At 40.3% G+C, this 26950-nt stretch overlaps 4 protein-coding genes across 4 annotated transcripts; all 4 read left to right on the forward strand.

Annotated features, from left to right (window-relative positions):
• Positions 1-556: 556 nt before the first annotated feature.
• atp7a (ATPase copper transporting alpha) lies at positions 557-16667 on the forward strand. The gene is made up of 23 exons (XM_030766972.1): positions 557-613; positions 4312-4438; positions 5706-6186; positions 6501-7229; positions 7735-7977; positions 8225-8388; positions 8486-8647; positions 8771-8847; positions 8963-9185; positions 9638-9871; positions 10159-10250; positions 10417-10544; positions 10763-10917; positions 11298-11432; positions 11702-11896; positions 12135-12317; positions 12512-12722; positions 13012-13158; positions 13503-13645; positions 13772-13975; positions 14174-14291; positions 14393-14495; positions 14731-16667. Exons 2-23 carry the CDS (start codon positions 4319-4321, stop codon positions 15002-15004), a joined length of 4521 nt encoding a protein of 1506 aa, XP_030622832.1. The 5' UTR covers positions 557-613; positions 4312-4318; the 3' UTR covers positions 15005-16667.
• Positions 16668-17959: 1292 nt separating this feature from the next.
• On the forward strand, positions 17960-19480 carry sowahab (sosondowah ankyrin repeat domain family member Ab). The gene has a single exon (XM_030765541.1). It carries the CDS (start codon positions 17960-17962, stop codon positions 19478-19480), a length of 1521 nt encoding a protein of 506 aa, XP_030621401.1.
• Positions 19481-21959: 2479 nt separating this feature from the next.
• On the forward strand, positions 21960-23706 carry gdf9 (growth differentiation factor 9). The gene is made up of 2 exons (XM_030765542.1): positions 21960-22311; positions 22775-23706. Exons 1-2 carry the CDS (start codon positions 21960-21962, stop codon positions 23704-23706), a joined length of 1284 nt encoding a protein of 427 aa, XP_030621402.1.
• A 1303-nt stretch (positions 23707-25009) lies between these two features.
• uqcrq (ubiquinol-cytochrome c reductase, complex III subunit VII) lies at positions 25010-26870 on the forward strand. The gene is made up of 3 exons (XM_030764903.1): positions 25010-25050; positions 25875-26046; positions 26320-26870. Exons 2-3 carry the CDS (start codon positions 25893-25895, stop codon positions 26412-26414), a joined length of 249 nt encoding a protein of 82 aa, XP_030620763.1. The 5' UTR covers positions 25010-25050; positions 25875-25892; the 3' UTR covers positions 26415-26870.
• The last annotated feature ends 80 nt before the right edge of the window (positions 26871-26950 follow it).

The following is a 26950-nucleotide window of genomic DNA, read 5'->3' on the forward strand; positions in this document are numbered from 1 at the left end:
GGTGTAATTAAGTCAGACAGGTAGTAAGGCGCAAGCCCATGTAAAATTTATATGTTAATTAGAGGATCTTAAAATCTGCCCTTGCATGAATTGGGAGCCAATTAAGGGAAGTCAGGACAGGGCTAAAGTGAGTGCATTGTTGGATGTTTGTTGGTATTTGGATGACGAAACGTCACGAGCTGCGAGAGCCCGTCATTGCTGCTTGCGGTTTTACATATGTATATTCTTGTCGTTGTTAATGTTTTGCGTAAAATAGAGCGCATGTTCGTTCTCTAGAAGAGTCTGGTCTGTGGTCGTTGGCGGACTGTCATATCATGGAGACGTGCTGTAATCCCCGTGAAAATCTCGAGGCCGAAATTCAGAAAGGATTTAACAGACACTGAAGTAACAGTTGTTATGTGCGACAGCTTTTTATATTTGTTTTTACAGTGTCACGGAAGGCACTCGTTAAAAATGTTGCTTGTAATACTAGTTAGCTAACTACTCGTGTGAACACCAATCAGTACGCGCTAGCTAGGCTAACCACTTGGTTAGCTAATCAAGTTACTTCATAAACTGTTCTGTGTCGTACTGTTCTGTTCTAATGGACTTGGATTACTGCCAGGATTATAAGGTAAGGTAATGAATCAACCAGTCATCGATTTTTATAGAGTTTGAACTTGCACGTAGAAAATTAGCAGATAAATGGCTACTCAGTTTGATCTGTTAGCTAGTATGTCTCGCCATGGTAAAGGAGAGTCCGAGTACCTTTAAAGTGCGAAGTAACGGGGACTGTGTTTGCTGCATAGTTGACTAGAAAGTGCTCTACTTACGTTTTTGTGTCAGTTTGTTAAATTAGACTGAATTCGTGCACGTAAGTTACTTATGATAACCAGCATCGGTAAAGGTAATCCCACAAATTTGCGTAACCGCAATTATTCCGTTAGAAAGCAAAAAGAATTCAAGGAATTTGCGTTGGATTGCAACGGTGCCTTCATTAACAATAGTGCAGTCGAACCGGTGCCTTTGATGTTAAGTGAGTAGTTCAACTTGTCTGCCGTTTATGTGGCGAATTCAAGATGCCATGGCCACCTTCAGAGCTCAAAATAACATACTGCCAACAAGGCAAAACGGCGCAACAAGTGTTCTTAGTCTTAGCTAGTTAGCGTTTTAATATTGTAATACGACAGTCTATGTTCATTTATTGTGTGTTGTTGGGCGGTAACGGTTTTTGTATTCTATTGAGTTAAGAGGTAATGCTATTAATTTATTGTATTTCTTAATGTTAGTGCTATGTGTGACGGCTAGCTTTAGTCTGAAACAGTCTGTACCCAAAAGATGTTTATTGTTCTTGTTCTGCTTCCCCTTTTCCCTCCAGCTGTGGGGGAGAAGGTACATGACGAACATTTCCCTTACATTTCAGAATACATGATTTTGCGATTTTTTTTGTATCTGTTTTTTTAGTTCAAACGTGTTTGTAGTCTAGATTTCGCTTGAACTGCTCTTGGATTGGTTTGGGTTATTCGTGGTCAGGATACATTCCATTCAGTTATGATTAAAAAATGGATATAATAGTTACACCTATTTAATGCTGCCAAGATCTGACATCTCTGTCTTGACTGTTATCATTAAACTTCTTTATAATACAACAGTTTATTTTCCCCAGATGACACAAGAGCTGCCTTTGTAGAAAATAAACTTTTAGTGTGAAAGAATGAATGGCTGATTCTAGTAAAGCGGACAGGATGGCATTTGCTGTGATTTATTTTGGCTTTTGGTTGCTTTATCTGTGTATGGTTGAAAGGAGAATATTTGAGTCACTTCTGAGACAGTTCAGATAGGCCTGGGCGATAAAACGATAGCAATATGTACCGCGATAGACACTTCCTCAATACCAGTAAGAAAATTGTTCGATAGAATGTTCGATGGTTTCACTGAAACGCAAACCGCCAGGAAAAGGACAGTCTAAAACGCTTAACGTGAAAAATCTTAAACGTTTTAAAGTACCAAGTATGACAGGTAGAAACTCTGAACTGCTCACATTTATAGCTATTCCATAGTACTAAAATATCCAAAAGCTTGGGAACGTATACAGAAGGGAGGCATTTTGAATATTGATTAAGCGTTTTCTTTGCCCATATCCGCTTACCGAGAGAAAACATACCTAAAATAATAACTAGAGAGTCAAAATCTTCCAGGATTATAGCTGTCCTTCAGCACTCACAATATCCAGAAGCTTGAGAATGAAGGGAAATACTTATTATTTTAAATAAATACTCATTATTTTTTGGGCACATCCGCTTAACCTTGCTAGCGTTTTTATGCGCAGAGAAAGCGCTACATCAGTATTTAAGATATTCCATTCTGACTACATTCTCAAACTTTTGGATATAGTTAGTGCTGAAGAACAGTTATAATCCTGGAAGAGTCTCTAGTTAACATTTTAGGTATGTCCTCGCTCGTCAAGCAGATCATATATGCGCCAAGAAAACGCATAACCAATATTTAAAATATTTCCCTTCTGACTACGTTCTCAAGCTTTTGGATGTATTTAGTACCATGCAATAGCTATAAATATGTCTGGAGTGTCTACCTGTCACATTTGGTTCTTTAAAACACATTAAGCATTTTAGACTGTCCCCGAGGATAGCACATAATGAATAGTGAAGTTCGGTTGCATTATCAGACCCCAGGCGTGCCCCCTCCTTGGCTCATGAATAGCATATTATATCCTTTGATAATGGAGCGTGCTACGAGTGACACGTAGACAGCCAATGATTTAACAGGTGTATGGTTTGGTTGCACCATCGACATGTGACACAACAGGAACAGCAGGGACTGAAGAAAAAACGAGTGCAGGCGGTGAGGGAATTGTTGATGAAAAAGGACCGGTCAGCTTCCCAGTATTGCATTTTTTTTTTAATTCTGACCGATATCAGAACACTTTTGTGTGTAAACTGCAGGAAAACCGCCCCGTCCAAGAGCGAGAGTGCAGCAAATTTATTTTGTTTACTCAGTTTTAGGGGTTTTTATAATGTTTGTTACATCTTAAAAATGTTGGGTTCATCTACCTCAAAGTTTACTTTGATTTTCTACCTTTACAAAACACTTTTGCATTACACACATTTTATAATATTGTATTTACTAAGTTCAAGAGTTTCTTTTATGTTTGCTTATTTATTGCATTTTACTGACGTTAGGTCAGTTTACCTCAAATTTGATTTTACTTGCTCTCGTTATTTCATGTGTATCAAGGTGAGATCATTCCTTTATCCTTATACTGTATATGTTTATTTATTTCTGTAAATTTGTTTAATTGTGTGTGTTTTTCATTGTTGTGTTAACGTTAAAATTATTTCCATATTACCTTAGTACCTGTGTAAGTAAAGTGGTTAAATTCAACCTTTTTTCTCCTTGTAATTATTACAAACAGGTCATTGAAAATGATCAGTAATTTTCAATATTGACTGAAATAAAACATTGTATCATGATACATTTTTCAGCTGTATCGCCCAGCCCTAAGTGCAAATGCAAAATTTTAAGGCCGTGCAGATATCGGACATTCTGTAAACTTATTACCTCAAGGTCACTTTGAAAGGGTGGGCGGCATTCTTATAAGTCTTTATCACCTGGACAGTATGGGCTACCTTGGTTTATGTGGAAATTCATCTGTTCCTGAAAGTGTCAGTCTTTCTCTTCATAAGAGGAGAGATTTTATAAAACCACTTGAACTCAAAGATATGAGTAAGAAGCATACGTGCATACAAGGGACTGAACAAATGAATAGTTCACCGTATCAGTTGCCATCTGTGGCTCAAACAAACCGAAGGAACAGAACACTGCACAACACACTTGTATACCCAAGATGATAGTACAAACACTGAGATTGAGTAACTGTTAGTTTATGCAAATGTACCAAACTCAGGAGTGATTCTACCAGCCAGTGTCTTGTCTCTTAGCCTCTTTCATAGGAGTTACATATCATCATGTTAAAGTAAACTCCACAGAGAATGTGTATACTTCCAGCACATAGGCTTGAACATTACTGATCACTGATCTGTACCTAAAATTACACGATGTGAGCGCCTGAGGTACCCTATTGGCCCATATTTTCTCCCTATTACCCCCTTCCTTTTTTTTTTCTTGTGTTGTCAAAGTGTTAAAAATGCTTAATTTTGTTCCTCAAGCAATACTTTTATCGCAGAGGTAATAGTAGCTGGCTTTTGAGCTGATGCACATACATCACCCAGAGTCTGTGAAATCTTCCTCAAAGTTTGATATCTAGAGGGGTTTATTACAGCTGTTGTCATTGTGTATTGATGATTATTCCAGAAGGACCATGGCACTGAAGACAAACCTATTTTCCGTTACTCTGAGTGTGGAGGGCATGACCTGTGGCTCCTGTGTCCAGTCAATAGAGCAGCGAATCGGTGGCTTCCCTGGAGTTGTCCGTATTAAGGTGAGTGATTGAGCAGTTCTCAGTGAAACTCCATTCTACTTTGACTGAAGAATTCATTCCCCGTGTCACTGATCAGCACTGGTTAGCACACCGTCGCTTCGGTGAATAATTATCAATGTAGCTCAGTTTTGCATTCATTTTAATGTTTTTCACCTTGGAAGACCCAAAAAGAAAGACAAAGAAACAAACAGAAGACAACAAAGACCTTTCCCGGCTGCTCTTATATGACAAAGCATAAAACCCATGATGTTTTTTTTTTTTTGACTATAGGGTACCCATGTCCCTGGGAGTCAGTGTAAACCGATTTATCTGAATAAAATGCAGAAGTTGTAAGGTCATAATTTAAATGGCTGAGTGGATCATTTCTTCCATTTCCGAGAACTGGTAATGAGATAAGGCATTGGGTCTGTTTATATGGCCGTCTGTTTAATCAGTCCCTGAAAAACGGGCTTTTAGCTTTCTGCCTGTGGCTAAGAGGTAATTGAGGAAAACCATCACATGTCAATGACTTTTAGCTGTAGCCTAATCAATCATTTGTCCTGGCCTTTTCCTTATTGTTTCATTCCCCCTTAGGCAGAGGGTGGCCTGAGAGATAATTAAATAATGTGTGTGTTGTAGATATTTGCCCTTTGTTAGAGTGAAACCAGACGTGTCACTGTGAATCTACAAGGCTGCTGCAGATGTATTAAATGCTATTACTGTCTCTGTTGTGAGACTTTTAAGCACCATGTGACTCTTTAAGACTGTCCCTCTGAAATATCTGATACATGGTCTTGCATTAAAGCCTGATCCAGATATGAAAAAAAACCCAAACTAAATTATACGCTCATTCCGCTTTTTCTAATTATATGCTTTCTTAGTTTGTTCTGCCAGCACATATAGACATAATACTGTGTTATGGGTTTGTGGCTCTGAGGCTTAAGAGTCAGGTGATGTCGTTGATGAATCACAAGTTACAACCCAGTGAAAGAGCCCAGTGAGTTCATTGTTCAGTTAAAACTAGTTTGTCACCTTCTTGGCTCCAGTGCAAACATCTTTGAAGAGTGTTGTGTCATCAGTTCTTGTTTTAAGTGCATTGTTTAAAGCAGACATGTAGTAAGTGTCTCAACACATGCTCTATGTGTCACAAGACAAATGAATGTCATTTTGTGTCTTTTATCTGCACTCATTTGTACAGTGCATTAATCCCCTTAATGTTTGTCCTTTACAAATACACCAGAAAAAAAAAAAAAAAAAACATGTTTTACCAGATTATCGTTTATTTTAGGTTTCCCTGGAGCTGAAAAATGCCACTGTGGTGTTTGACCAAGCTCTTCAGAGCAAAGAATCCTTGGCTGAAGCTATTGAAGATATGGGGTTTGAATGCACCTTAACTGAGACTACCACGGCAACACCGGTCCCCTTAGAGACAAAGTTTTTCTCCACAACAGGCGCAATCACAGAGCAGGCACTAAGCCGACTGTCTCAGCTACAGGGTGTCACAGCGACGCGGGAGAGCAGTGATAAAAGGGGTCTGTCGATCACGTACGCTCCGTCTTTGATCGGCGAGGAGCGGATTAGTGAGGAACTGAGCTGCCTGAACCCTGAGCTGTCGTCCAGCCCAGTTCACAGTCCCCAGGAGGGATCCACACGTAACCCCAGCGGGGTGGAGATGGTGAAAATGCGGGTTGATGGCATGGTCTGTCTGTCCTGCACCACCACCATTGAGGGAAAGATTGGTAAACTCAAGGGGATTGAGAAAATAAAAGGTGAGAGCTCCTTTTTTGGACTTATCAGTTACGTTCAAAAGAACAAACTCAGCTACGTGCTACTCTTTCACACACACGCACCCACACACTCATCGTCATGTGACCACTATTTGGTTTGAGACTATTGTGAAACCTATTGTAAATGCTGAACCGACTGACATTGTACTTCATGTATATTGAAATACAGCTCTGACCTTTGTCTTGCAGGAGCCTTGTATTTGCCATCAGTATTTCTTATGATAACTTAAAGTTCCAAGGCAGCTAGTGCTACCTGAATATTGACTGGTTGCGGTTGTTCTTTCTGTGTTTTCTAGTTTCTCTAGAATCCCAGGAAGCCACAATACTGTACTTGCCTTACCTCATATCTGTGGATGAGATTGTTACCCAGATCGGTGTGGCGGGTTTCAAGGCCTCTGTCAAATCGAAGCCTCGTCAGATACAGCTGTCGGCCGAGGTGGAGCGTTTGTTAAGCGCTCCGAATCAGACTTCCCCTTCGCCAGTGGACAGCGCCTCAGGACAGACCGAAGACATCCCAGCTACGGCTTTATTTAAAGTGACGGGGATGCACTGTAATTCTTGTGTCGTTAACATCCAGGACAATACGGTCAAACTGCAGGGGGTGAACTCAGTGGAGGTGTCCTTAGAGAAGGGTCAAGCTTCTGTAACGTACACCCCGAAACTTATCTCTACGGCAGAGCTACAGAGGGCTATTGAGGCCTTGCCACCCGGAAACTTTAGAGTTCAGCTGGTCAGCCCGGACAGCCAGCCACAGATGGCTCATCTTACTCCAGCCCCGTTCACCCCAACCGAACCCACCTTCCTGCAGCCCCTGTCTGCTGTGGTGGACATCCATATTGAGGGTATGACCTGTGGCTCCTGTGTCCAGTCTATCGAGGGTGTCATCTCCCAACGGAAAGGCGTTAGATCAGCGCAGGTCTCACTCGCCAATCACAAAGGGACTTTTGAGTACGATCCTTTGGTCACCTCACCGGAAGAGCTTCGTGAAGCCATTGAGGAGATGGGCTTTGATGCCTTCTTGCCTGGTGAGCATTTTCTCTTAAGATGGTCGCCTTTCGTTTCATCTTTAATGCCCGTGGATTTGAGGCCGGCTTGTCAGTTTGTTGTTATACTGTAAAAAGTAAAGTTTTATGCTCGACTCATTTTTTTTTTTTATTGCATTCCACCTCAGAATACATTGGAGTTTTGTCTTTTTTATAGGTGAGGTCACATTAAAAATTCTGTCCATCTCTTGATAATTTGCCAAAAAATGTGTAAGGTTAAGGTCAAGATGACCTCACATTCCACAGAGGTCTGATTGCATAATTGTATAACACAGTGGTGACCTCTGGGTAATAACAGAGCAAGAGACCAGTTTCTCCTGTAATCTGCTTTCTGTTCAAAACAAAAAATATCCATGCCAACTCTAATGGGTTATAAATTTTTTAATATTGTTCGAAGGTTTGACGCATGAATGAAGAACTGGCATTTGTCTATTAGGAGTGAAACTTAAAATAACGCACTCTTAAACTGATCCTGTTTTGTGTGCAGAAACGAATTCCTTGGTGCCACAGGCAGCGCGTAGTCCTTCATCCGGGCGTAACTCTGTGGCGTCTTCAGTTTTGCCTGCTGCAAAAGACAAACAGCTGGAAGGTGACTTAGAACCAGGCTCTAACGGAGTCAGAGGAGATTCACAAGCCTCAGAGACACAATCCAAATGTTTTATCCAAATTGGAGGGATGACCTGTGTCTCTTGTGTTAACAACATTGAAAGAAATCTCAAAAACGAGAATGGTGAGTTGCTCAGAGATCTCAGGCGTATTTTAACACATCACTCAAATCAAAACCACTCATAGAAAAAGCATGCATGTGCACCAGTCATCCACTGCCTTTGTATATGTGGCATAGAGATTTCTGTGATAATGTGGCTGTATTGTATGTTATGTTGTTTGGGGGAAAATGGCTCAGATTTGTCACAGATTTGTTTTTGGCTGCCTTTGTTATTATTTTTTTTTTATTATTATTTTTTTTTTAAATCCAGGGATATACTCCGTGTTGATTGCGCTAATGGCTAGTAAAGCAGAAGTTCGTTACAATCCCAGTGTCATTGATCCACTGCGGATAGCAGAATGTATCAGAGAGCTTGGCTTCACCGCCACTGTCATGGAGAATCACGAAGGCTCCGATGGAAACCTGGAGCTTGTGGTGAGGACCCTTACATCGGTCGTTACATTTGTGGATTTAGAACAAATTTCATTTAGCTAAAATAAAAGATCTGTTTTAATGTTTCCTCACATAAAAGGTCAGGGGAATGACCTGTGCGTCCTGCGTTCACAAAATTGAATCTAACCTGACAAAACAGAAGGGGATCCTTTATACCTCTGTTGCCCTGGCAACCAATAAAGCCCACATCAAATATGACCCAGAGTTGATTGGCCCTCGAGATATAATCAGACTGATTGAGGTAAGGTTTTTTTTTTTTTTTTTTTGGGTGGTCTCTATGGTTACAAAATAGAAGTCGCACAAGTGTTACTTGTGGATGGAAGGTTGTGAATTTTATAAAAATGTTCCAATTTGTTATTGGCAGAATATGGGTTTTGATGCGGCGCTTGTGAAGAAGGATCGCACTGGGAGTCACTTGGATCACAGTCGAGAAATTGAACAGTAAGTTCAAAAGGTCAATTGTTTCCTGTCTCTGAGGATGACGTACAAACAGTGCGTGTGTGTATCCTTTGGGGAAAACATTTGTTTTGAACATTTCTTGTGCTTTTGTTCTCAGGTGGCGGAAATCTTTCTACATCAGTCTGCTGTTCTGCATACCGGTCATGGGAATGATGATGTATATGATCATAGTGGATCACCAGATCAACATGTCCCACCACCACAACGCCACTGCCGAGGACAGAGAACGATACCACTCCACCATGTTTCTGGAGAAACAGCTCCTCCCTGGTCTCTCCATTATGAACCTCCTGTCCTTCCTCTTCTGTGTCCCTGTACAGGTACTGCATAAAACTCCCCCACCACCAGTGCCCCCCCCACCCCACCCCACTCCACTCCACTCCACCCCACTCCACTATTGCATCTGTTAAGAGCACACTGGCATTTTTCAGTTCCCTAGTTTCTGTTCTTCTCAGGTTTTGTAGGGTCTTTGTGGTTGTCATTTTCCTGGTTTTATTGAGGAGGAAATTCTGCGTGAAGCAAGCTTTCTGTTATTTTTTCCGTGAAGAGAATTAATAAATGTAATTAAAGAGGAATTATTAATGGTACTTGGGGAGATTTTTTGTTGTTGTCTCATGCGATGTGTGGATGCAGTTTGTCGTCACATGTGCAAAAGCGTCTCGTGATAATTAAAACTGAGAATTCAGCAGAACTCACTCACTGTTCTGGGGAAGTTACAAATGCAGTCTAACCATGCAGATGATTTTGGGGTTTTTTTTTCCCTTCTTTCCAGTTCATCGGAGGCCGATACTTCTACATTCAGGCGTACAAAGCTCTCAAGCACAGAACAGCCAACATGGATGTGCTTATAGTCCTGGCGACCTCCATAGCTTTCACCTATTCTCTGGTGATTCTGATAGTTGCCATGGTGGAGAAGGCAAAGGTTAACCCAATCACCTTTTTTGATACACCTCCCATGCTCTTTGTCTTCATTGCCCTGGGCAGATGGCTGGAGCAAATAGCAAAGGTATGAGGCCAATCAATAGGCCCAACACTGTTAGTCACTTTACATTTATTACATGCCTGTGCATGTCAGTACATGTCTCTGCCTCTGAAAGGTTCAACGGCTGTTCTTCATTTAGAAGCATAATTCCATTTTTACACCTAATTTTGCCTCTTGAGGACAACATAGATCTCAAAGTTCCCTTATACTTCATTATTACTGCACGTTTTAGACTCTCCACAATCTTCCGATAGTGTAAGTGTCTGTTTTGTTGCCATTTCAGTGATGCACTCTTCTTTTGTCTGTCACAGAGTAAGACCTCAGAAGCCTTGTCTAAGCTGATGTCTCTACAGGCCACTGAGGCCACGATTGTAATACTGAATGATGACAAGTCCATTCTGAGGTGATTTTCTGTTCTATCACCGCATAGACCTCTCTACAGTGCTGCAGACCGAAATGTACTTTGGTAATTGTTAAGACCTAAAAGCCATCCTATTTTTCTCTCCTCTCTCTCTCTCTCTCTCTCCCCTTCTCCTTTCCTCCTTTCTCCTTTCCTGCTGCCTTGTCAGTGAGGAGCAGGTGGATGTAGAGCTGGTACAGAGGGGTGACATCGTGAAAGTGGTGCCAGGAGGCAAGTTCCCGGTGGACGGACGAGTTATCGAGGGCCACTCTATGGCAGACGAATCTCTTATCACAGGTATACTTTGGCTACCCCTACTCTCCTCTTGCTTGGATACACGAGTACGGTGGATGGTAATTGGTCTTTTTATTGCATATCCAATGTACACATTGCCTTTCCTGAATCACCCTATAGTACAAAGGACAGGTTCATTCATTGCATGTACACAGTGACGCTGAGAAGTGTCCTCGGTTGACTTTTCAAATGTTGAGACATGAATCTCGTTTATCTGCCAGGTGAGTCCATGCCTGTCACTAAGAAGCCAGGCAGCATGGTTATCGCCGGCTCCATCAACCAGAACGGCTCTTTGCTCATCAGTGCCACCCACGTGGGTATGGACACCACCCTCTCTCAGATCGTTAAACTGGTGGAGGAAGCTCAGACATCAAAGGTACTCTAAACAGAATGGTGTCCTTATTCATATGCCCGGCTTTTCTGTGATGTTTGATGGGAGATGGAGCGCAGCCCGTTTTGCTGTGTTGTTTACTGATAACCCATCATTCATACTCTTTCAAATCTTTCATTTATTTAATATGACTCGCTTTTGTCAGAGTTGTATGATGAAAATTAAGATCATACATAGCTGGTACTTTAATCTCAATGAGTTATATACTTCAGACTAAATATGAACCTTATTCAGCACTGGTTTCAGTGGACTTGAGTGGAAGTCTCTGGCTAAGGAATAAGAAGAAAATATGATGGTTTGTAACCTACTGTCTTTGAACTTTTGAATGACAGAGAGTCTGTTTTTTTTTTTTTCCCTCCACACAGGCTCCTATCCAGCAGTTTGCAGATAAGATCAGTGGTTACTTTGTCCCATTCATCGTGGCAGTCTCCGTGCTCACTCTTATTGGATGGATATTAATTGGATTTGTAAACTTTCCGCTGGTTGAGAAATACTTCCCTGTGAGCACTGTTTCTTTACTACATCTTTACTACAACAGTACGTGTGTGGTATCCACTTCAGATTTCATCAGAATGATTCAGAGGGAATCTCTGATTTCTTTGGCTTTTATGGTGATCGAAAGAAACAAAATGTTCACCAGTATTTGATGCACATCATGAATGAATTGAATTGCCTTATTTCACAGCTTTTTTTCATATTTTTTTAGTGTTTTTTTTTATTGTTATTTTTAGTCTAAATGCCAGTGTTTTAATATTGCTGCTCTTTGCAGGGGTATGATAAGAGCATCTCAAAGGCAGAGGCAGTCATTCGCTTTGCCTTCCAGGCCTCCATCACTGTTCTGTGCATTGCCTGCCCCTGCTCGCTGGGCCTGGCAACCCCAACTGCTGTCATGGTTGGCACTGGAGTAGGTGCACAGAATGGCATCCTCATCAAAGGGGGAGAGCCTCTGGAGATGGCACACAAGGTAAAGGAATACATCTGAACAGTCTTTCCTGTTAAAGAAACAAACAAAACAGGATTTAAAAGTGTGAACTTACAACTCATAATTAAAGTACTGGCAAATTTACAAAAGACTGCAGTGGGTTTTTTTTTTTTCAAACAATTCACAAGTTTTGTCATTAGTTTTTTTTTCTTAATTGATAATCAGTTTTATTATCTGTTAAGTAACATGTAATAGACACAAAATATATTTTTATTCTTAGATTCAGTCTGTTGTATTTGACAAAACTGGTACCATCACATACGGAGCTCCAAAAGTGGTTCAGGTGAAACTGGTTGTGGAAGGGAACCGTATTCCTCGCTCTAGACTTCTGGCCATAATCGGAACAGCAGAAAACAACAGCGAACACCCACTAGGTGCAGCCATCACCAAGTACTGTAAACAGGTCAGTATGTTTGCATCTGCTCAGTGTTTCTATGATAAACAAACAATTCTGACCTTTATTACTGGAGCATTAACATCGTGGTTATTCACATCATGGTCACTATTAGCTTGAGTTGTTTCTATGAGTGTACCTGTGCGGTTTGGTTTTATCCCCTAAATGTTTGTTGTTTTGTCTGGGGTTTTTTGTTGTTTCAGGAGTTGGCTACAGAGTCTTTGGGTGCCTGCAGTGATTTTCAGGCAGTACCTGGTTGTGGAATTAAGTGTCAGGTCAGTAACTTGGAGAACCTGGTGAGACATGAGGACAGCGACAGTGAGGAGAACCAGCGCAATGCCGTCCTGATCCAAATCAGCGATACCAGAACCAGCTCTAATTCCCACCCTCTCATAATGGATCCACAACCTCTCAGTAAGTGACTGAACATCAAAATCTTCTCAAAATATCATGTTAGATCAGTTTACCATACTCTGTGAGTGTTGGGACTCACAGTAGTTACCATTCATTGTTTTTATACAACTTATTTGTAAAACAAATGTAACTCGCTTTGTCTTTCAAATGAGACACCAGCTGAATCAGATGCTCTACTGTTGAACTTTGAAGTCTACAAGCACCATGACCCTGGCTCTTTCCCATAACGTCGTCTGTATTTACTGAGGGGTCAGTAACAAAGCCGCACGTTTAACCTGTGCTCTTTCAGGTCTGGTGCAGTCGGCGGCGTATACGGTACTGATCGGGAACAGGGAGTGGATGAGGAGGAACGGGCTAGAGATCGGAGGGGATGTGGATGAGGCCATGGTGGAGCATGAACGCAGGGGGCGCACCGCTGTCTTGGTGGCTGTGGATGGTGAGTGAGGATTATTACATATGGAAATAAATGTTTTATTTAAAATATCTATACACGTTGTCACAATTATCATAATCATAGCAGAAACAGATGACTTTTGAAATGAATACATTTGAAAATAAATAATATGTATAAAAGTGACAGTTTAAGGCATAGTCCATGTTTGATGTAGTCTTAACCATCCAAATTATGGTTATGGTATCAGTTAAAATCTATTTGTATTGCTAGTCACCATCTGATGACATATTATCTTTGTTTTTCCATAAAGGCAAATGGATCTGGATCAGGTTTCCATGGTGACATCCTAACCTGTGTGTGTGTGTGTGTTGCGCGTGTGTCCACAGGCGTTCTGTGTGCCATGGTAGCTATCGCAGATACAGTGAAACCAGAGGCTGAGCTGGCTGTCCATACTCTCAATGCTATGGGTCTAGAGGTGGTGCTTATGACGGGAGACAACAGTAAGACTGCTCGGGCCATTGCCACACAGGTACCTTAGATCAGTCCCATGTAAGGCTATTATCAGTCTGGTATGGATCTTACACCCCCAGTGATTAACATAACGATTAAAGAAATTCCATTAAAACTGCATTCCTTGTTTCCCCTCCATGTTTAGGTTGGCATTAGGAAGGTGTTTGCAGAGGTTCTGCCCTCACACAAGGTTGCCAAAGTGGAGCAGCTGCAAAAGGCTGGCAAACGTGTTGCCATGGTAGGCGACGGGGTGAACGACTCGCCTGCGCTGGCCATGGCAGACATCGGCATCGCCATCGGCACAGGCACTGATGTTGCGATCGAGGCTGCAGACGTGGTTCTAATCAGGGTAAGGCACAGAGCTGGACTCTGCGCTGTGTCTTCAGCTGTGCTTCAGTATTTAGATAAGAAGTCAAAACCAAACTAAAGAAGAGAATCGCTTTAGAAAAATGATTTGCTAGTTGACTTGTCATAGGGATAAAACATAGACGTTAACATAGTGTGCAGTGTTTTCAGACTCCAAAATGAAGCCTTGTTCTCTTCCCAGAATGATCTTCTGGATGTTGTTGGGAGCATTGACCTGTCTAAAAAGACTGTGAAACGCATCCGTATAAACTTCGTGTTTGCGCTAATCTACAATCTCGTCGGGATTCCAATAGCAGCTGGTAAGTATAAACAAAAGCAAAGCAAGACACAGGTGATCCCTTCAGTTTCACTGACTAATTGGTCACTGAGTTATTGCATTGACACCTGTTTGTCCGTGCAGGTGTGTTCATGCCCGTCGGGCTGGTGCTGCAGCCTTGGATGGGCTCTGCTGCTATGGCATTGTCCTCTGTTTCAGTGGTGGTCTCCTCCCTCCTACTCAAATGGTGAGTCTCGTCACCCACTCAAGGGTGTCACATCCTTACCATGTTCATTTCTTCTGTCTAAGCACTTGAGTCGGCCTGGACCATACTGAATGTGTTTCCTGCAAGTTTACACATGATCGTATTTCTCTGGAAAAATCCTGTTCTGATTGTTCAGTATACATAGCACGTCAAAAATGTACTGGACTTGAAATTCAAGGAGTGTGTTGAACTTTGTTTCTCTTTCTTGTTTCCATAGTTACACTAAACCCACTGCTGAGAAGCTGGAGTCGAAGCTCGGCGGGCACAGGCGCCAGGGCAGCCTATCAGACGTCAGCGTCCAGATTGGAATGGGAGAACTGCGACGTAGCTCTCCCAAACTGAGCCTGTTAGACCGCATTGTCAACTATAGCCGAGCCTCTATCAACTCACTGCGCTCTGACAAGCATTCTCTCAACAGCATGGCACTTACCGAACCGGATAAACACTCGCTGCTAGTTGGGGACGCTCAAGGTGAAGAAGAAATGGTGTGACAGCCTAACTCAAGCTATTCCATTTGGCTTCCTGCGGCAAACTTTGCGGATCCTTCACACACCGTAGTGCCTCCTGGGGTGGGTATCTGTTGTTAGATTCCGAATCTTGGGGTTTGTCATTGCATTGTTTGTTTTTATTTAACCATTAACGGCACTCTTGAGAGGAAGCCGCGCTAATTAGGTTTTACCTGCTGTGAGATTGTCCACATCGGCCAGATGTAAGAAAGTGGTCCTGCGTCCGTCGTTCTGACAATCTGTTTGCTCCTGTTGCGAGCATTTTGAGACGTCACTAAATGGGAGAGTCTACATGGATTTTTGATGGGTGTACGCCAATTTTGAAGTGTCTAAACATTTCCAAAGAACTAAATGTGTGCCCCATGTAAATCTGAATATATTATTGAACTTTATTATTATTTTTTTTTTATAAACAGTAAGAATTCAAGTGTAATATTTTGTTTTAAGATTGTATTACAAAGTATATTTATGATAGTATTTATACCATATCATACCATTCTGAGGACATGAAGGAATATGGAAATACACATTTTCACAGTTTATCCAAATATGTGTCAATCTTTGATTTACAAAACTGAATACGAATGAAGTAATGCAGTACAAGCCTTAACACAATCCTGACTGAACTCTGATCTGTAATCCATGCCTATGGGCCAAGGAGAAACAGAGCTCCATTACCAAATATTAAAATGTGGATACAGTTTGACACATTCCAAAGATGATATGCCTCTGTTTTTTTTAAGAGGAACTAAATCAGAGAGCATGGATTCTTTGTCATCCAGTGATTGTGCACTATCTTGGATTGGCTGGAACAGCAGCTGGTTTCCAAGAAGCTGACAGGCGAATGGCAGAGTTGGCCAGATATAATGCTGTTAAATGCTCCCCGACTATTAACACCCAAGCGAATACTCCCAACGACAGGGAGTAGAACAACAACAGTTTGAATACTGACAGAACACGGCAGTATGAATACTGACATAATATGAAAAAGTGTGAATGTTCAGTACATTTTTGAACTGCTCTGTGGAATGTTTGTCTTTATGCCCTGGGAAGCTAGGCGAAATATGATGGGTTTTTTTATAGGTTTCACTTTGCTGTAGCTGAGTCTGAATTACTCATCACACACGCTTGTTACAATCCTAATTGTAATACACATTCACACATTGCTCTGGATAAATCAAAAATCTACTCAGATCATCTAGTTCTACTAATATGAAAGGTTAAATGCATTCAACTTGTCCACACACTAATGTCATACATGACTTAATGTGGATGACATTTTTTGCACAACACTTTACACATCTACCCACCCTAGTAGATGGATTTTATAGCAGTACATTATAAGCTTTGCAAGTCCATCAAGAGTTCAGCTCTGAGAATCTTAGATTATGTTTTTAGGGGAAAATATACATATTGCTGTGAAAAAGAATGAGTTCTTAGGGTGAAGTTCTGTTACTGCTATCCTCAAGACATACAGTATTGGCAAAGATTTGTAATTTCAGGTCAGTGCTTGAAATGTAACAAAATGAAAATCACTGCATTTTATTTTTCATCTTGGCCGGAGCTTCATATTTGTTTTTGCCCATATTTATTGTCTCTTTTTGCCATGTGTGTTACGAAAAATGTACCGTGAATAAAGTTATTTGCCAATGTGACGTTTGCTGCTTGTCTTGTTTCGTCCGTCATCAAGATATTCAAACCGTTGAAATGAATCCTGGACATGTTTTATATGTATTTTACAGTATATGTATTTAATAAACTGCATATTCGTGTCGTCTTAGACGTCCTTTTGTTTGTGTTGCGGCTTTATGAGCCTTGCTCACCTTAAAGTATGTGTAAGAGCACGTGGCAGATATCACCGAAAGGGAAATTTCGTGATTAATTAGTAGATAATGGAATCTATTGTTCTATTTCCATCTGAAGCTAAAGATGACGCTGCCAGTTAGGTTTCTCTATACTGTGGGACACCATGTGGAATATGTTTACATTTATCTAAATAACTCGATTAGAGTTTATTTGACATTACTTGGGGGTAAACGCTGAAAAAATGTAGCCTATGGATTAACCGAATCTTTTCTTATTGTTGTCATACTCGCTCTATTTTTGGTTAAGTGCACATTTTCAACGACAGTTCATAAATTAAAAGAGATGTAAACAAAATGGTTTCCTTCAGCATAGAAATAGCTTAGTTTCAAGAGAAGAACCCTCACCCCTCTCATGATAAAAATACTCTATTTTAAAATAATATGAGAAAATAAGTGATCATTCATTGGTTGTGCGTGGATGCAAGGCTACGGTTATCAAGAATATTTAAATAGCAATTCAAAGTTGGTGAATTATTTAAAAGTGGAGGCCTATAACAATGTAGGTCAAACATGTTTGGTTTACTGTCATCACCTTCTAGGTCATTCACGAATTTTTTCCGATGTAAATGTGTAAAAATATACTGGCTCATATTTAATCAAACGTTTCAGAAACAAAACCATTCCTTCATATAATTACTTTTGTCATTATTAAATATGGCTTATGCGGCCATCCTTGTTTTTGGATTTGACACTACAGAACCGCAAGAAGGTGAGTGGAAAGTACAATTTTTTTTTCTAATGACCGATAATTAAATGAGCCGATTTCTGATTATTTAGAAGGCTACCCAGCGTATCTCATTTTGAATCTGTTTCCCCTGCTGCAACATACACGATGAAACTTGTTGCGCGCGCAGCCCTATTGTCACTTCAATTGGCATTCGCACAGATAGCCGTGGTCTGGAAAACAGACCCCGTCGGGAATTTGATTTTCTGGGATAACCGGAAACAGCAGGTAGTTCCCGTGACATCCTCTGACATTGCAAGAGACTGACTGCGCCAAAAGGGAGAAAAAGTGTTTTTACCCACAAAGGGCGATTGTACATACATTGTGCAAGCCTTAAAGGTCTTTAAAAGGATGGCTTTGTCTCAGGAGACGATTTTAACCTTTTTATTGGAGCACGGTGGAAAGGTGAAGAATTCTGAACTGTTGGATGAGTTTAAAGGATTTATCAACAGCAGCGATCCCGCGGAAAAGACACAAAACAGGAATCTCTTTAAGAGTTTTGTGAACAATGTTGCAGTTGTTAAACAGATCGACAATGTCAAGTTTGTAGTCGTGAAGAAAAAATACCAAGAATTTGTGAAAGTTAAAAAGAATCAGTTGGAAGATAGCCCAGTCAGCCGAAATTGTTCTTTTTCTTCTTCTTCCATGAGCCTCAGTAGCATTTCAAAACGTGAGTTCCAGATTTATCATTCAGATGTTGAAAACAACAATTCGTTCGTTTCTCTGAACAAAAATCACGGATATTTAAATGGTAACGTCGGAAGTTCGCTCCCTGATTGTCCAGCTCAAAATAACGGTTCATCGAGCTGCCATGATGCACCGGCTCAAGTTGATGGGTCAATAACAGCTTGTTCCGAGGAGACTGTACGAGCCAGAGTACTCAGTGTATCGAGTGAAGTTAAAAGGGGGAAAACCAGAGCTGTTTTTGCTATTGTTGCAGTTAAATCACCACCAAATTCACAGTTTGATCGCTTAAGTGACGAGACAGACAAAGTAGAGCCAAGAGTTCTGTGCTCCGCACGGCAGCAGTGTGAGTTGTCATCAGAGACTCGTACGTTTCAAGTGACGACTGAGACAACGCATCCTATCACAAATACCCAACATCGAAGTAAAGCCGTGGAGGAGAATGATCTACGCAAAACTCCAAGACCAAAAAGGCGGCAGGCAGAGGCTCAGGCACCAAGTTCACCTCATCTTAAAAAAGGCAACAAATTATCTAAACCAGGTTACACCTCAAAGTATTCAGAGGGGCCCCCCTTGGAGCCCACAGAGCATGAGTGGCTTGTTCAGTTAGCCACTGGGCACTGGGGTCATGTGTATGGCCTGCTCCTGAATGACATTCAGCTAGCTGAGAAGAGAGACTTCATATCTGGCTTCACAGCTCTTCACTGGGCTGCAAAAAGTGGCAATTTTGAGATGGTTTGTAAAATCATTGACATTTCCAAGAGAAATGGCATGGATATTGATGTTAATATCAAGACCCACGATGGATACACACCTTTACACATTGCTGCCATACACAATCATGAATCTGTGTTAACTTTACTAGTGCGTGATTATGGTGCCAATTTCAACATAAGGGATAACAGTGGAAAAAAGCCTTACTACTATTTGCAGAAAGGTGTATCTTTACAGGTGAGAGAGATGCTTGGAGACCCTCAGGTGTTGTATCAGCGGCCTTTGTATGATAAAACAGAGAATGAATGTCCTTCTGAGGTCTCACGTGGTTTCAACACTTTGAGTAGGTTATTTCAGCCACCTGTGGGATACAGAAGAAAACAGAGACATCGTCTGAGCTTCCATTTCGTCAGTGACGACAACGAAGATTACAAAAAACAGAATGATGCGCTCGGCCATAGGTTAGTCCAGTGAATATAAGAGAATGCCCATGTGTGAAATGTCTATGAACGTATTTGTGTGGTGTTCAGTTAAAGAACAGAAATGATGCTGCCCTAAGATATTGTTTACTAGAAAATTTTACTTGGTAGAAATGTTTCAGTGTCCTGTGTGTAACTCATTTTTGGAGTGAGTAGTTTTCATGGTTCAAACATTATTAATTCTGAAAAAAGAGGAGAGTTTTTAATAAAAAGTTGTAAGTACACACCAATACAATTATATTTCTTCGGTATTTCCCAGAGGAAACAATGGTTTTTAACAGTGAACTGTAACGTTAGTACTTAACGAATATAACTTATTTTTATTTATGTGTAATTTTTGCCGAAGCTTACTCAGTGACATGTCCATCCAAACCATGAACTTTGTTTTAAGTGAAACACCACAATTTGTGTTATTAAATGTCTGTGGTACATCAAAACTGTTAAGTAGTTTTAATCCAACCAAACAAACTTCTGAATGACATACTTTTTAGACTCATGAAATGTGGTTGGAGATCCAGCAGTGGGAGAGAATGTACCCAGCAAACAAAAAAACACTTGATCTATCTTATCTGATTCTTGAGTCTTTTGTTATGTGCAGAGAAACACTGCTCTTTGGGTTGCTTGCTGGAATGCTGTAGTTGAATTTATGGATCTTACAATTGAGTTTTGATTTAGTTTTCCATAAAAAGCAACATGTGCCAACATTTTAGGACCGGTACATTATAAGTACACAAATAAATCGATAAAATTGAATTAACGTGTGTAGATCGTGTTTGGAATGACTGTTACATCTAAAAGTAAAGCAGAGCGAATTGGTAGAACAAAACAGCCAGCCTCCAAAAGCCTGTATAAGCTCCAGAATTGAATAAGCCCCCCCTGTTTCAAACAGTCATTGTTACAGTCACATGTTAACTGACATAAGAGTTAGACATGTCTTCTCTCTAAGCTTTTAGGCTTTTTGTGCAGTGATCTGAAATGATGAATCTGACCTTGACGGGGAATGGCTCACTGTGAATCAGCAGTTGCTCACTCTGCTTTCAGGGAGACATCCTTGACCTTGACCTGGGGCTACAGCAGTTTCATCAAAACAATGTCTAATACAATGCAGGTATTCATTGCCATATGTACATACGGGTTCTTATATTTGGCTCTAACATTTGAAATGTTGACTTGCTTGGTTGCAAGAAATACGAAATTAATGGAATAACTGATAAAAGAGATGCTTCTTTAAAAAAAAAAAAACATTACTGTGTATATATATGTATATGTGCTTTAAAATGAATAAAAATGGACATTTTGGGGAAAACACCTTCAGTTTGGTTGGATCTCTGTGAATCATATATGGGGTATTTATTTGGGGTACATATTTTTTTGCTTGCTCCTATAATTATATTGTAGCACAGATATGATTCATGAAAATGAGCAGTACTTTACATGAAAACTACAGCTATACATTCTCACACAGTAAGCAGGGTCATCCTTGCGTAGCTAAATAACAGACCTTTGTTTTCTTACTGCATAATTTCTGGCATCATTGTTCGGAACCTCAAGCTGTTAGTCTTTTCTTTTCTTTTTGTACTCAGTGAAGACACATGGTTTCCCATGTGTGCTTCCCAGCAACCCCCCCCCCCCCCCCCCTCTTTTCCCACAGTGCAGCTGCACTGGACCACTCAAGTGGAAGGGATGCATCGGAATGTTGAAATCTGCAGAAGCAAATCAAAGGAGTGCTCTCCCTCCTCTGTCTTGGGCTATGGGCAGTTCAAACAAAGACTCTGTGATTTTCTGCTCAACTTGATGGACTCATAGCAAACACCAATGATATGCACAGCACTATAATGTTGCGAGATGAGTTTGATCACAAATATTCTATATTTTCAATATTTACACAGTCAAATACTAGAAGTTTTCCCCATTCAAAATTGTAGTCACCCACTGACTGTACTATCTGAGGTCTGACTCACTGTATTTCTTGACCATAACCGTGACTAATTTAACGCATTGACGCGCATCTCCGCCAGCTCATAATGTCCTTCAAGAGCTCTTTTTATTTAATTTTTCTTAAATACCTTCTTCAGTCTTGCCAAAGCATTCCTTTTCAGCTCTGTCAAGTTAGGTCATCAAATCAGCCGTAAAGGGCCTTGATGCAGGGCAAGGAATGATTTTTATGGGTGTGTCCTGTCCACCGTTTCCTCATACGCCCAGGTCACGCCCTGCACTTATAATAAATTATCTTCCCATAGTTGTTAAAGAGTATCGACATTTGGTTTAGAAGTAATGTATGAAATCTCATCTAGTCAAATACACACAATTCACAATATTCCATGCGTAGCATTTGACATTAATTGCCAAGCGTGGAATCATTACGTACACCTGTCATCACCACGCGACACATGCAATGTTTGGTTGCACTGAATGTTGGCAAAGAAATTCTCGAAGTTTGACGGATTTATTTACTTATGGCAACTCCAACTCAAATGAGAGGGGCACTTTGGTACTTAAATGGAATCGTTATTCTTCTTGTAATTGGTGGCCTACCACATAAATTATGCCAAACTATTGCAAACGAACCTGTTGAGTTTGAGGATTCCTCAGTTCATCATGGCAATATTTTGACTCCTTTGCTGAAGGCATTGTCAGAGTACGAGCCATGGGGAGATTTTACTCCACGGACAAGACCTGAATCAAGATACGTTCGTTATATGAAAAGACTGTACAAGATATGTTCTAAGCACGAGCGAAGTCACGAGCCGACCCATCTATATAACACAGTTCGTCTGATAACGCCGCGAGATGAGTGTCTTGAGCAAGATAAAGGTATGTATAAAGGTATCTTACTGCAAATCACTGTGAAATTCAAAAAGATTTTCTGATAGCGACGTTGAGCTAACTTGTAATACATTAATGTGTACTCTAACGAGAAGCATTATGTTTTTTTTCTGTTTTCCTCGTGCAGTTGGAGAGATATCAGCATTATTTTTTAGACTGCCAGCACATAACGGCCAAAGAAAGTTTTTTTTCTCGTGTTCTAAAGTCTGGATAATAAAGCTTGACCCAACTGACCCTTTATTTTCAACATCTCAAAATCCATTATCTATAACTGCGTTTAACTCTTACCTGTCCTCGGTTTGCCGTCCTACAGTACCTAGGGGCTTATATTGATAATCAGAATATTTAAGTGAACTCAGATTTTTTTTTTCTTTATCATAATTCCTTAATGTAGTGTTCCTGTATCTTTACAGTTTGAAAGAACAATGTCATTGGTTTGACAATGGTACCTTATTTCCTGCAGAGTTTTTCATGCAGGATCTTTCCTACAATCTAGATCGAGTGAGGGCACAGGAGGAGCTGTTGAAATCCGTCCTGCTTTACTCTTTCGATCAAGACCAAGCATCCTCCTTCACCTCTTTCTGTTATCTCGTACTCAAAGAGCAGGAGCACTCTGAGGAAAATCTTTGCCCCAGAGATCAGCACTCTGTCAGGTTTCACGTTCAGTCTCAGAGAAAGAGTCGCCGTAAGTGGGTGGAGGTGGATGTGACTCCTTTCCTCCTGCCTTTTGTTAAATCCCATAAAAAGGACATTCACTTACTCGTTAACCTGACCTGTGCTGATGGAGGGCACGGGAGTGGGAGTCAAAAGCGTCCCGTGGAGCTCACTCTGAGGTCTCCTTCTCTCCTGTTGTACCTCAATGACACCAGTGAGGTTGCCTATCAGAGGGGGCCTACCTCAGCTAAGCCGAGAAGCATAAGGACAGACTTTGCGCTGAAGAAATCTTTTGAGCGTCAGCCGAAATTCAGATGGAAAAGAGGAGTCTCGAGGAAAAAACGCAATTCTCCGAAGGACGGAAAGCTTGAGCCAAGTCCGGAGACCGCTCTTTTGGATCTCCTGCCGAAAAACGATTTCCCAACAGACGACTGTGATTTGTATGATTTCAGGGTGAGCTTCAGCCAGCTCAAATTGGACCACTGGATTATAGCTCCCCACAAATACAATCCAAGGTACTGCAAAGGCTCTTGTCCAAGGCTAATGGGTTATATGTATGGCTCACCTGTACACACCATGGTGCAGAACATCATTTATGAGAAGCTAGACTCCTCTGTGCCAAGACCCTCATGTGTCCCCTCAGAATATAACCCTTTAAGTGTTCTGACCATTGAGAATGACGGTTCCATTGCCTACAAGGAATATGAAGAAATGATAGCTACAAAGTGCACCTGTCGATAAAGTCTCAACCTGATTTTTTTTTTTTTTTTTTTTTTCGATTCATGGTTCTGTGAAAACTTTGGACTATTTTTCATACTTGACACCTGTTGTCATTAATTTTTTACCATTGATTAACAACCATGACTGCACACGGGGATGTAAAACAATATCGGTATATGGGGCAGAAACTATTGAGAGCAGAACAATGCATTTCAATGTTTTTCTTTGCCAAAAAGCATTTTATCCATTTCAACGATATGTAAAAATGGTGAGTGATATTTTTTTTCTGTTTGTTATTTTGAAATGGCATCATTTTTGACACCCTCTCTTTCTACAATTCATGTTTTGTGTCGTATAATTCAGTGGTGCCTGTGACAAGTGAAAAAGAAAAGTTTTTGTTTCATTAATAGTTATTAATATTGTTTTAAGTTATTTTCTTTATTTATTTTGGGTGGTCTTTTCTCAGCAGTCTCTATTCTTTAGCACAGTTGACAGTTTTTTAAGTATTCTTGTTCTGGGCAAATTATGAAAAGTGTAGTCCTATTCTCTTATCGGAACACTTTTACATTTCATTTTATATCCAAGGATTGCAGATGGTTGTCTCATGGACAACCTCTCTATTCATGATGTCCAGAAAATAAGTTGTCCTTTATTATGGACAACTTGATGTGTCTGTATTAATTACTCTTGGCCAAGAAATGACTGCATGTTAAGAAAGAATTTGTATTGAAGACTTTCTCTGATTGTTATGTATCTATTTATGTAAATTAATTCTATAGTGTTGTGTGGTTGACTATGGTATCACCAAAAAAAAAAAAAAAAAAGAATATTGTGAAATATTCATGTGGAAAAACGTAGAATAAAAAAACAGCAAGCATAACTTACTTCGTGTTGTATTCCTTTTTTCTTTTTAATAAGATAAAAGAAAAAACATTTTTCTTCGTTTTGCGGCACATACGTATTTGGAGCGTTGCACTGCATTCGCACAGTCTTTATAATAAAAAATAAGACGTCCATATCAGCGTTACATGGTAGCGAATGGTAACGTGTAGTTGGTATACTGTACAGACGACTAGCAGGAACTAGAGGAAGATGCTTCATCACTGATTTGAGTTCGCTTTTTCATAAAATCCATTACAAATCTTTATACTTTAATAAGCACTCGCGATACTGGTCGGAGTGGCCTGTTCTTTCATGCCATTTAGTAACAAATAGCTTGCATTGCCTGCCAGCCCAGCAGGTCGCGATATAAACTTAGACATCTTGCAACGGAGCCAAAGAAGAAGAAAGGGACGTTACGAAACAAATCGGAAACGACGTAAGGTCTTAGACACCCGCAGAACAGAAGTGTTGCGTCGTACTGAGGTAAGTGAACAAATAAATATCCATATTTTACAGCTTATTGGTGATCTTTCAGTTCACTCGAAATATTAACACAATTTTGATCTGTCTGTTTTCAGGTATTCGAGGTAATATACTATATACATGTGATCTGAGATATAGACATTTTAGAGTAGGATGAATGTCAAAACAAGGTCTTTCTAGAAGCTAGCTGGCTAGCTAGCTGCCCTTTGCTTTTTGAGCAGGGTGAAGCAGTTGACCAACAAAATTAGACCATAACACTGCTTTGTTTAGCTTCCTGATTGCCTGGTTGCATAACGCTTTTCGTCAGTTTCTGCTATACAAATAGATATGGGACATTTGTTAAGTTGGTGAAACGACAGATTACATATGAAGAGAAAACGTACCGATGTTCAGGCTATATTAGTTACCAATCAATACTACTCCTTTCGGTTATTCGGCCTTTGGCCTCTTTGTTCGTTCTTTCTAGGATGATATATTACTAGTGAACCTGTTCATCAAGACAGTGTATTATTGTATGTTATGAGCTTATTTCTTCACAGCCGATATGTAACGCATTAACTTTGATGTAGCCAATTTAGTTCTGACTAATAGTGCAAATCCTGAAACAGCAAGTAATCAAATGACCCGTTGCTATGCAGTTTGAAGTTAAGCAGCAGGGAGTTGGTTAATAAGATCTGCTTTGGGACGACCATTATTTATTGTTATCAGTGATAAATAAACGCGTCTCCTCTTTCAACTTCAAAGTAAATTTGTATCAGTGCTGTAGGTAAACATAAAGTCTTACTTTAAACACAATATAACAGTCATTCCTGTTCTCCTTTCAGATCCACAGTCTTCAGAGAATGGGTCGCCACTTCGGAGATTTGGCCAAGATCCGTCATGTGATCACATACAGCCTTTCCCCTTTTGAGCAGCGAGCATTCCCTAACTACTTTTCAAAGGGAATTCCCAATGTTTGGAGACGGTTCAGAGCATCGGTCTTTAAGGTTGCCCCCCGTAAGTCTTCACTTTTGATTACTTTTGCACGTGTATACTGTATAAGTGTACAAGTCAATGGTCTGACAGGGGCCAGGCCACAACTGCTGCTGGACTGATGTAATCTCAATCAACTGTATTTATCCTGTGACAATCAATTTGATGTTTGAGTGATCAATATTTAAATTGTTTTCCAAGATTGTTTTTCATTTGTAGTTCAGAATTTTTGTAGTTCGAAAAAGTTTAACTAGGTTCACACTGATTAAAACCACTCTGTTTCCTTCTTTCCTGCAGCTATGGTTTTGATGTACCTGACATACACATGGGGGAACCATGTCCATGAACAAGGCAAAAGGAAGAATTTAGCTGAACTTGAACATGAAGAGTAACACCAGTCAATGTCACCTGTGTCCATGGTCTCCACTTTTATGTATGATTCTTCAATAAAGGATATATTTATGGGGGAGGTGGATGTTGTCCCGTTCTCAGTGGGAATTCAAAATCTTCTCTGACTTGAGCAGAATATTTTGTAGTTATGTTACGCCATGCTCATTAAAGCCCACTCTACTAAGATTATACAAGGCACATACAGAGTGTTTATGTATGGCTTTCCTAATGTTTTCACTTGCCATGTTAAGCATTTAAAAATCATGTTCAATGTTTGGGCATAAGGCATGGTTTTGCCAGTTATACTGTATTTGAAAGGCTTGTAATTAAACCACATTACAGTCTCTCTGGAGTGGTATTTGTTGATTTGTAGCTGTCAAGTCGCTAGTTACTGATTGTTAAAGGGTTTAGTGACATGGCGAAGCTTCCAATTAAAACAGATAACTAATAAATCATGAGTTTGTGTGACACTTTTAAATGTATTAACACAAACTAATGCATACTGTTCCAGCTACCATATATATATATATATATATTA

The sequence above is a fragment of the Chanos chanos genome, chromosome 2, assembly GCF_902362185.1.
Source record: "Chanos chanos chromosome 2, fChaCha1.1, whole genome shotgun sequence".
NCBI lineage: Eukaryota > Metazoa > Chordata > Actinopteri > Gonorynchiformes > Chanidae > Chanos > Chanos chanos.

Excerpts from the sequence above, each read along its gene's own strand:
- atp7a (XM_030766972.1), top strand. The coding sequence starts at position 4,319 with ATGGCACTGAAGACAAACCTATTTTCCGTTACTCTGAGTGTGGAGGGC. Across the intron at positions 4,439-5,705 it reads CTGGAGTTGTCCGTATTAAG|GTTTCCCTGGAGCTGAAAAA; the intron begins GTGAGTGATTGA and ends CGTTTATTTTAG. Across the intron at positions 9,872-10,158 it reads GGCTGGAGCAAATAGCAAAG|AGTAAGACCTCAGAAGCCTT; the intron begins GTATGAGGCCAA and ends TGTCTGTCACAG.
- sowahab (XM_030765541.1), top strand. The coding sequence starts at position 17,960 with ATGGCTTTGTCTCAGGAGACGATTTTAACCTTTTTATTGGAGCACGGT.
- gdf9 (XM_030765542.1), top strand. The coding sequence starts at position 21,960 with ATGAGAGGGGCACTTTGGTACTTAAATGGAATCGTTATTCTTCTTGTA. Across the intron at positions 22,312-22,774 it reads AGATAAAGGTATGTATAAAG|AGTTTTTCATGCAGGATCTT; the intron begins GTATCTTACTGC and ends TATTTCCTGCAG.
- uqcrq (XM_030764903.1), top strand. The coding sequence starts at position 25,893 with ATGGGTCGCCACTTCGGAGATTTGGCCAAGATCCGTCATGTGATCACA. Across the intron at positions 26,047-26,319 it reads GGTCTTTAAGGTTGCCCCCC|CTATGGTTTTGATGTACCTG; the intron begins GTAAGTCTTCAC and ends TCTTTCCTGCAG.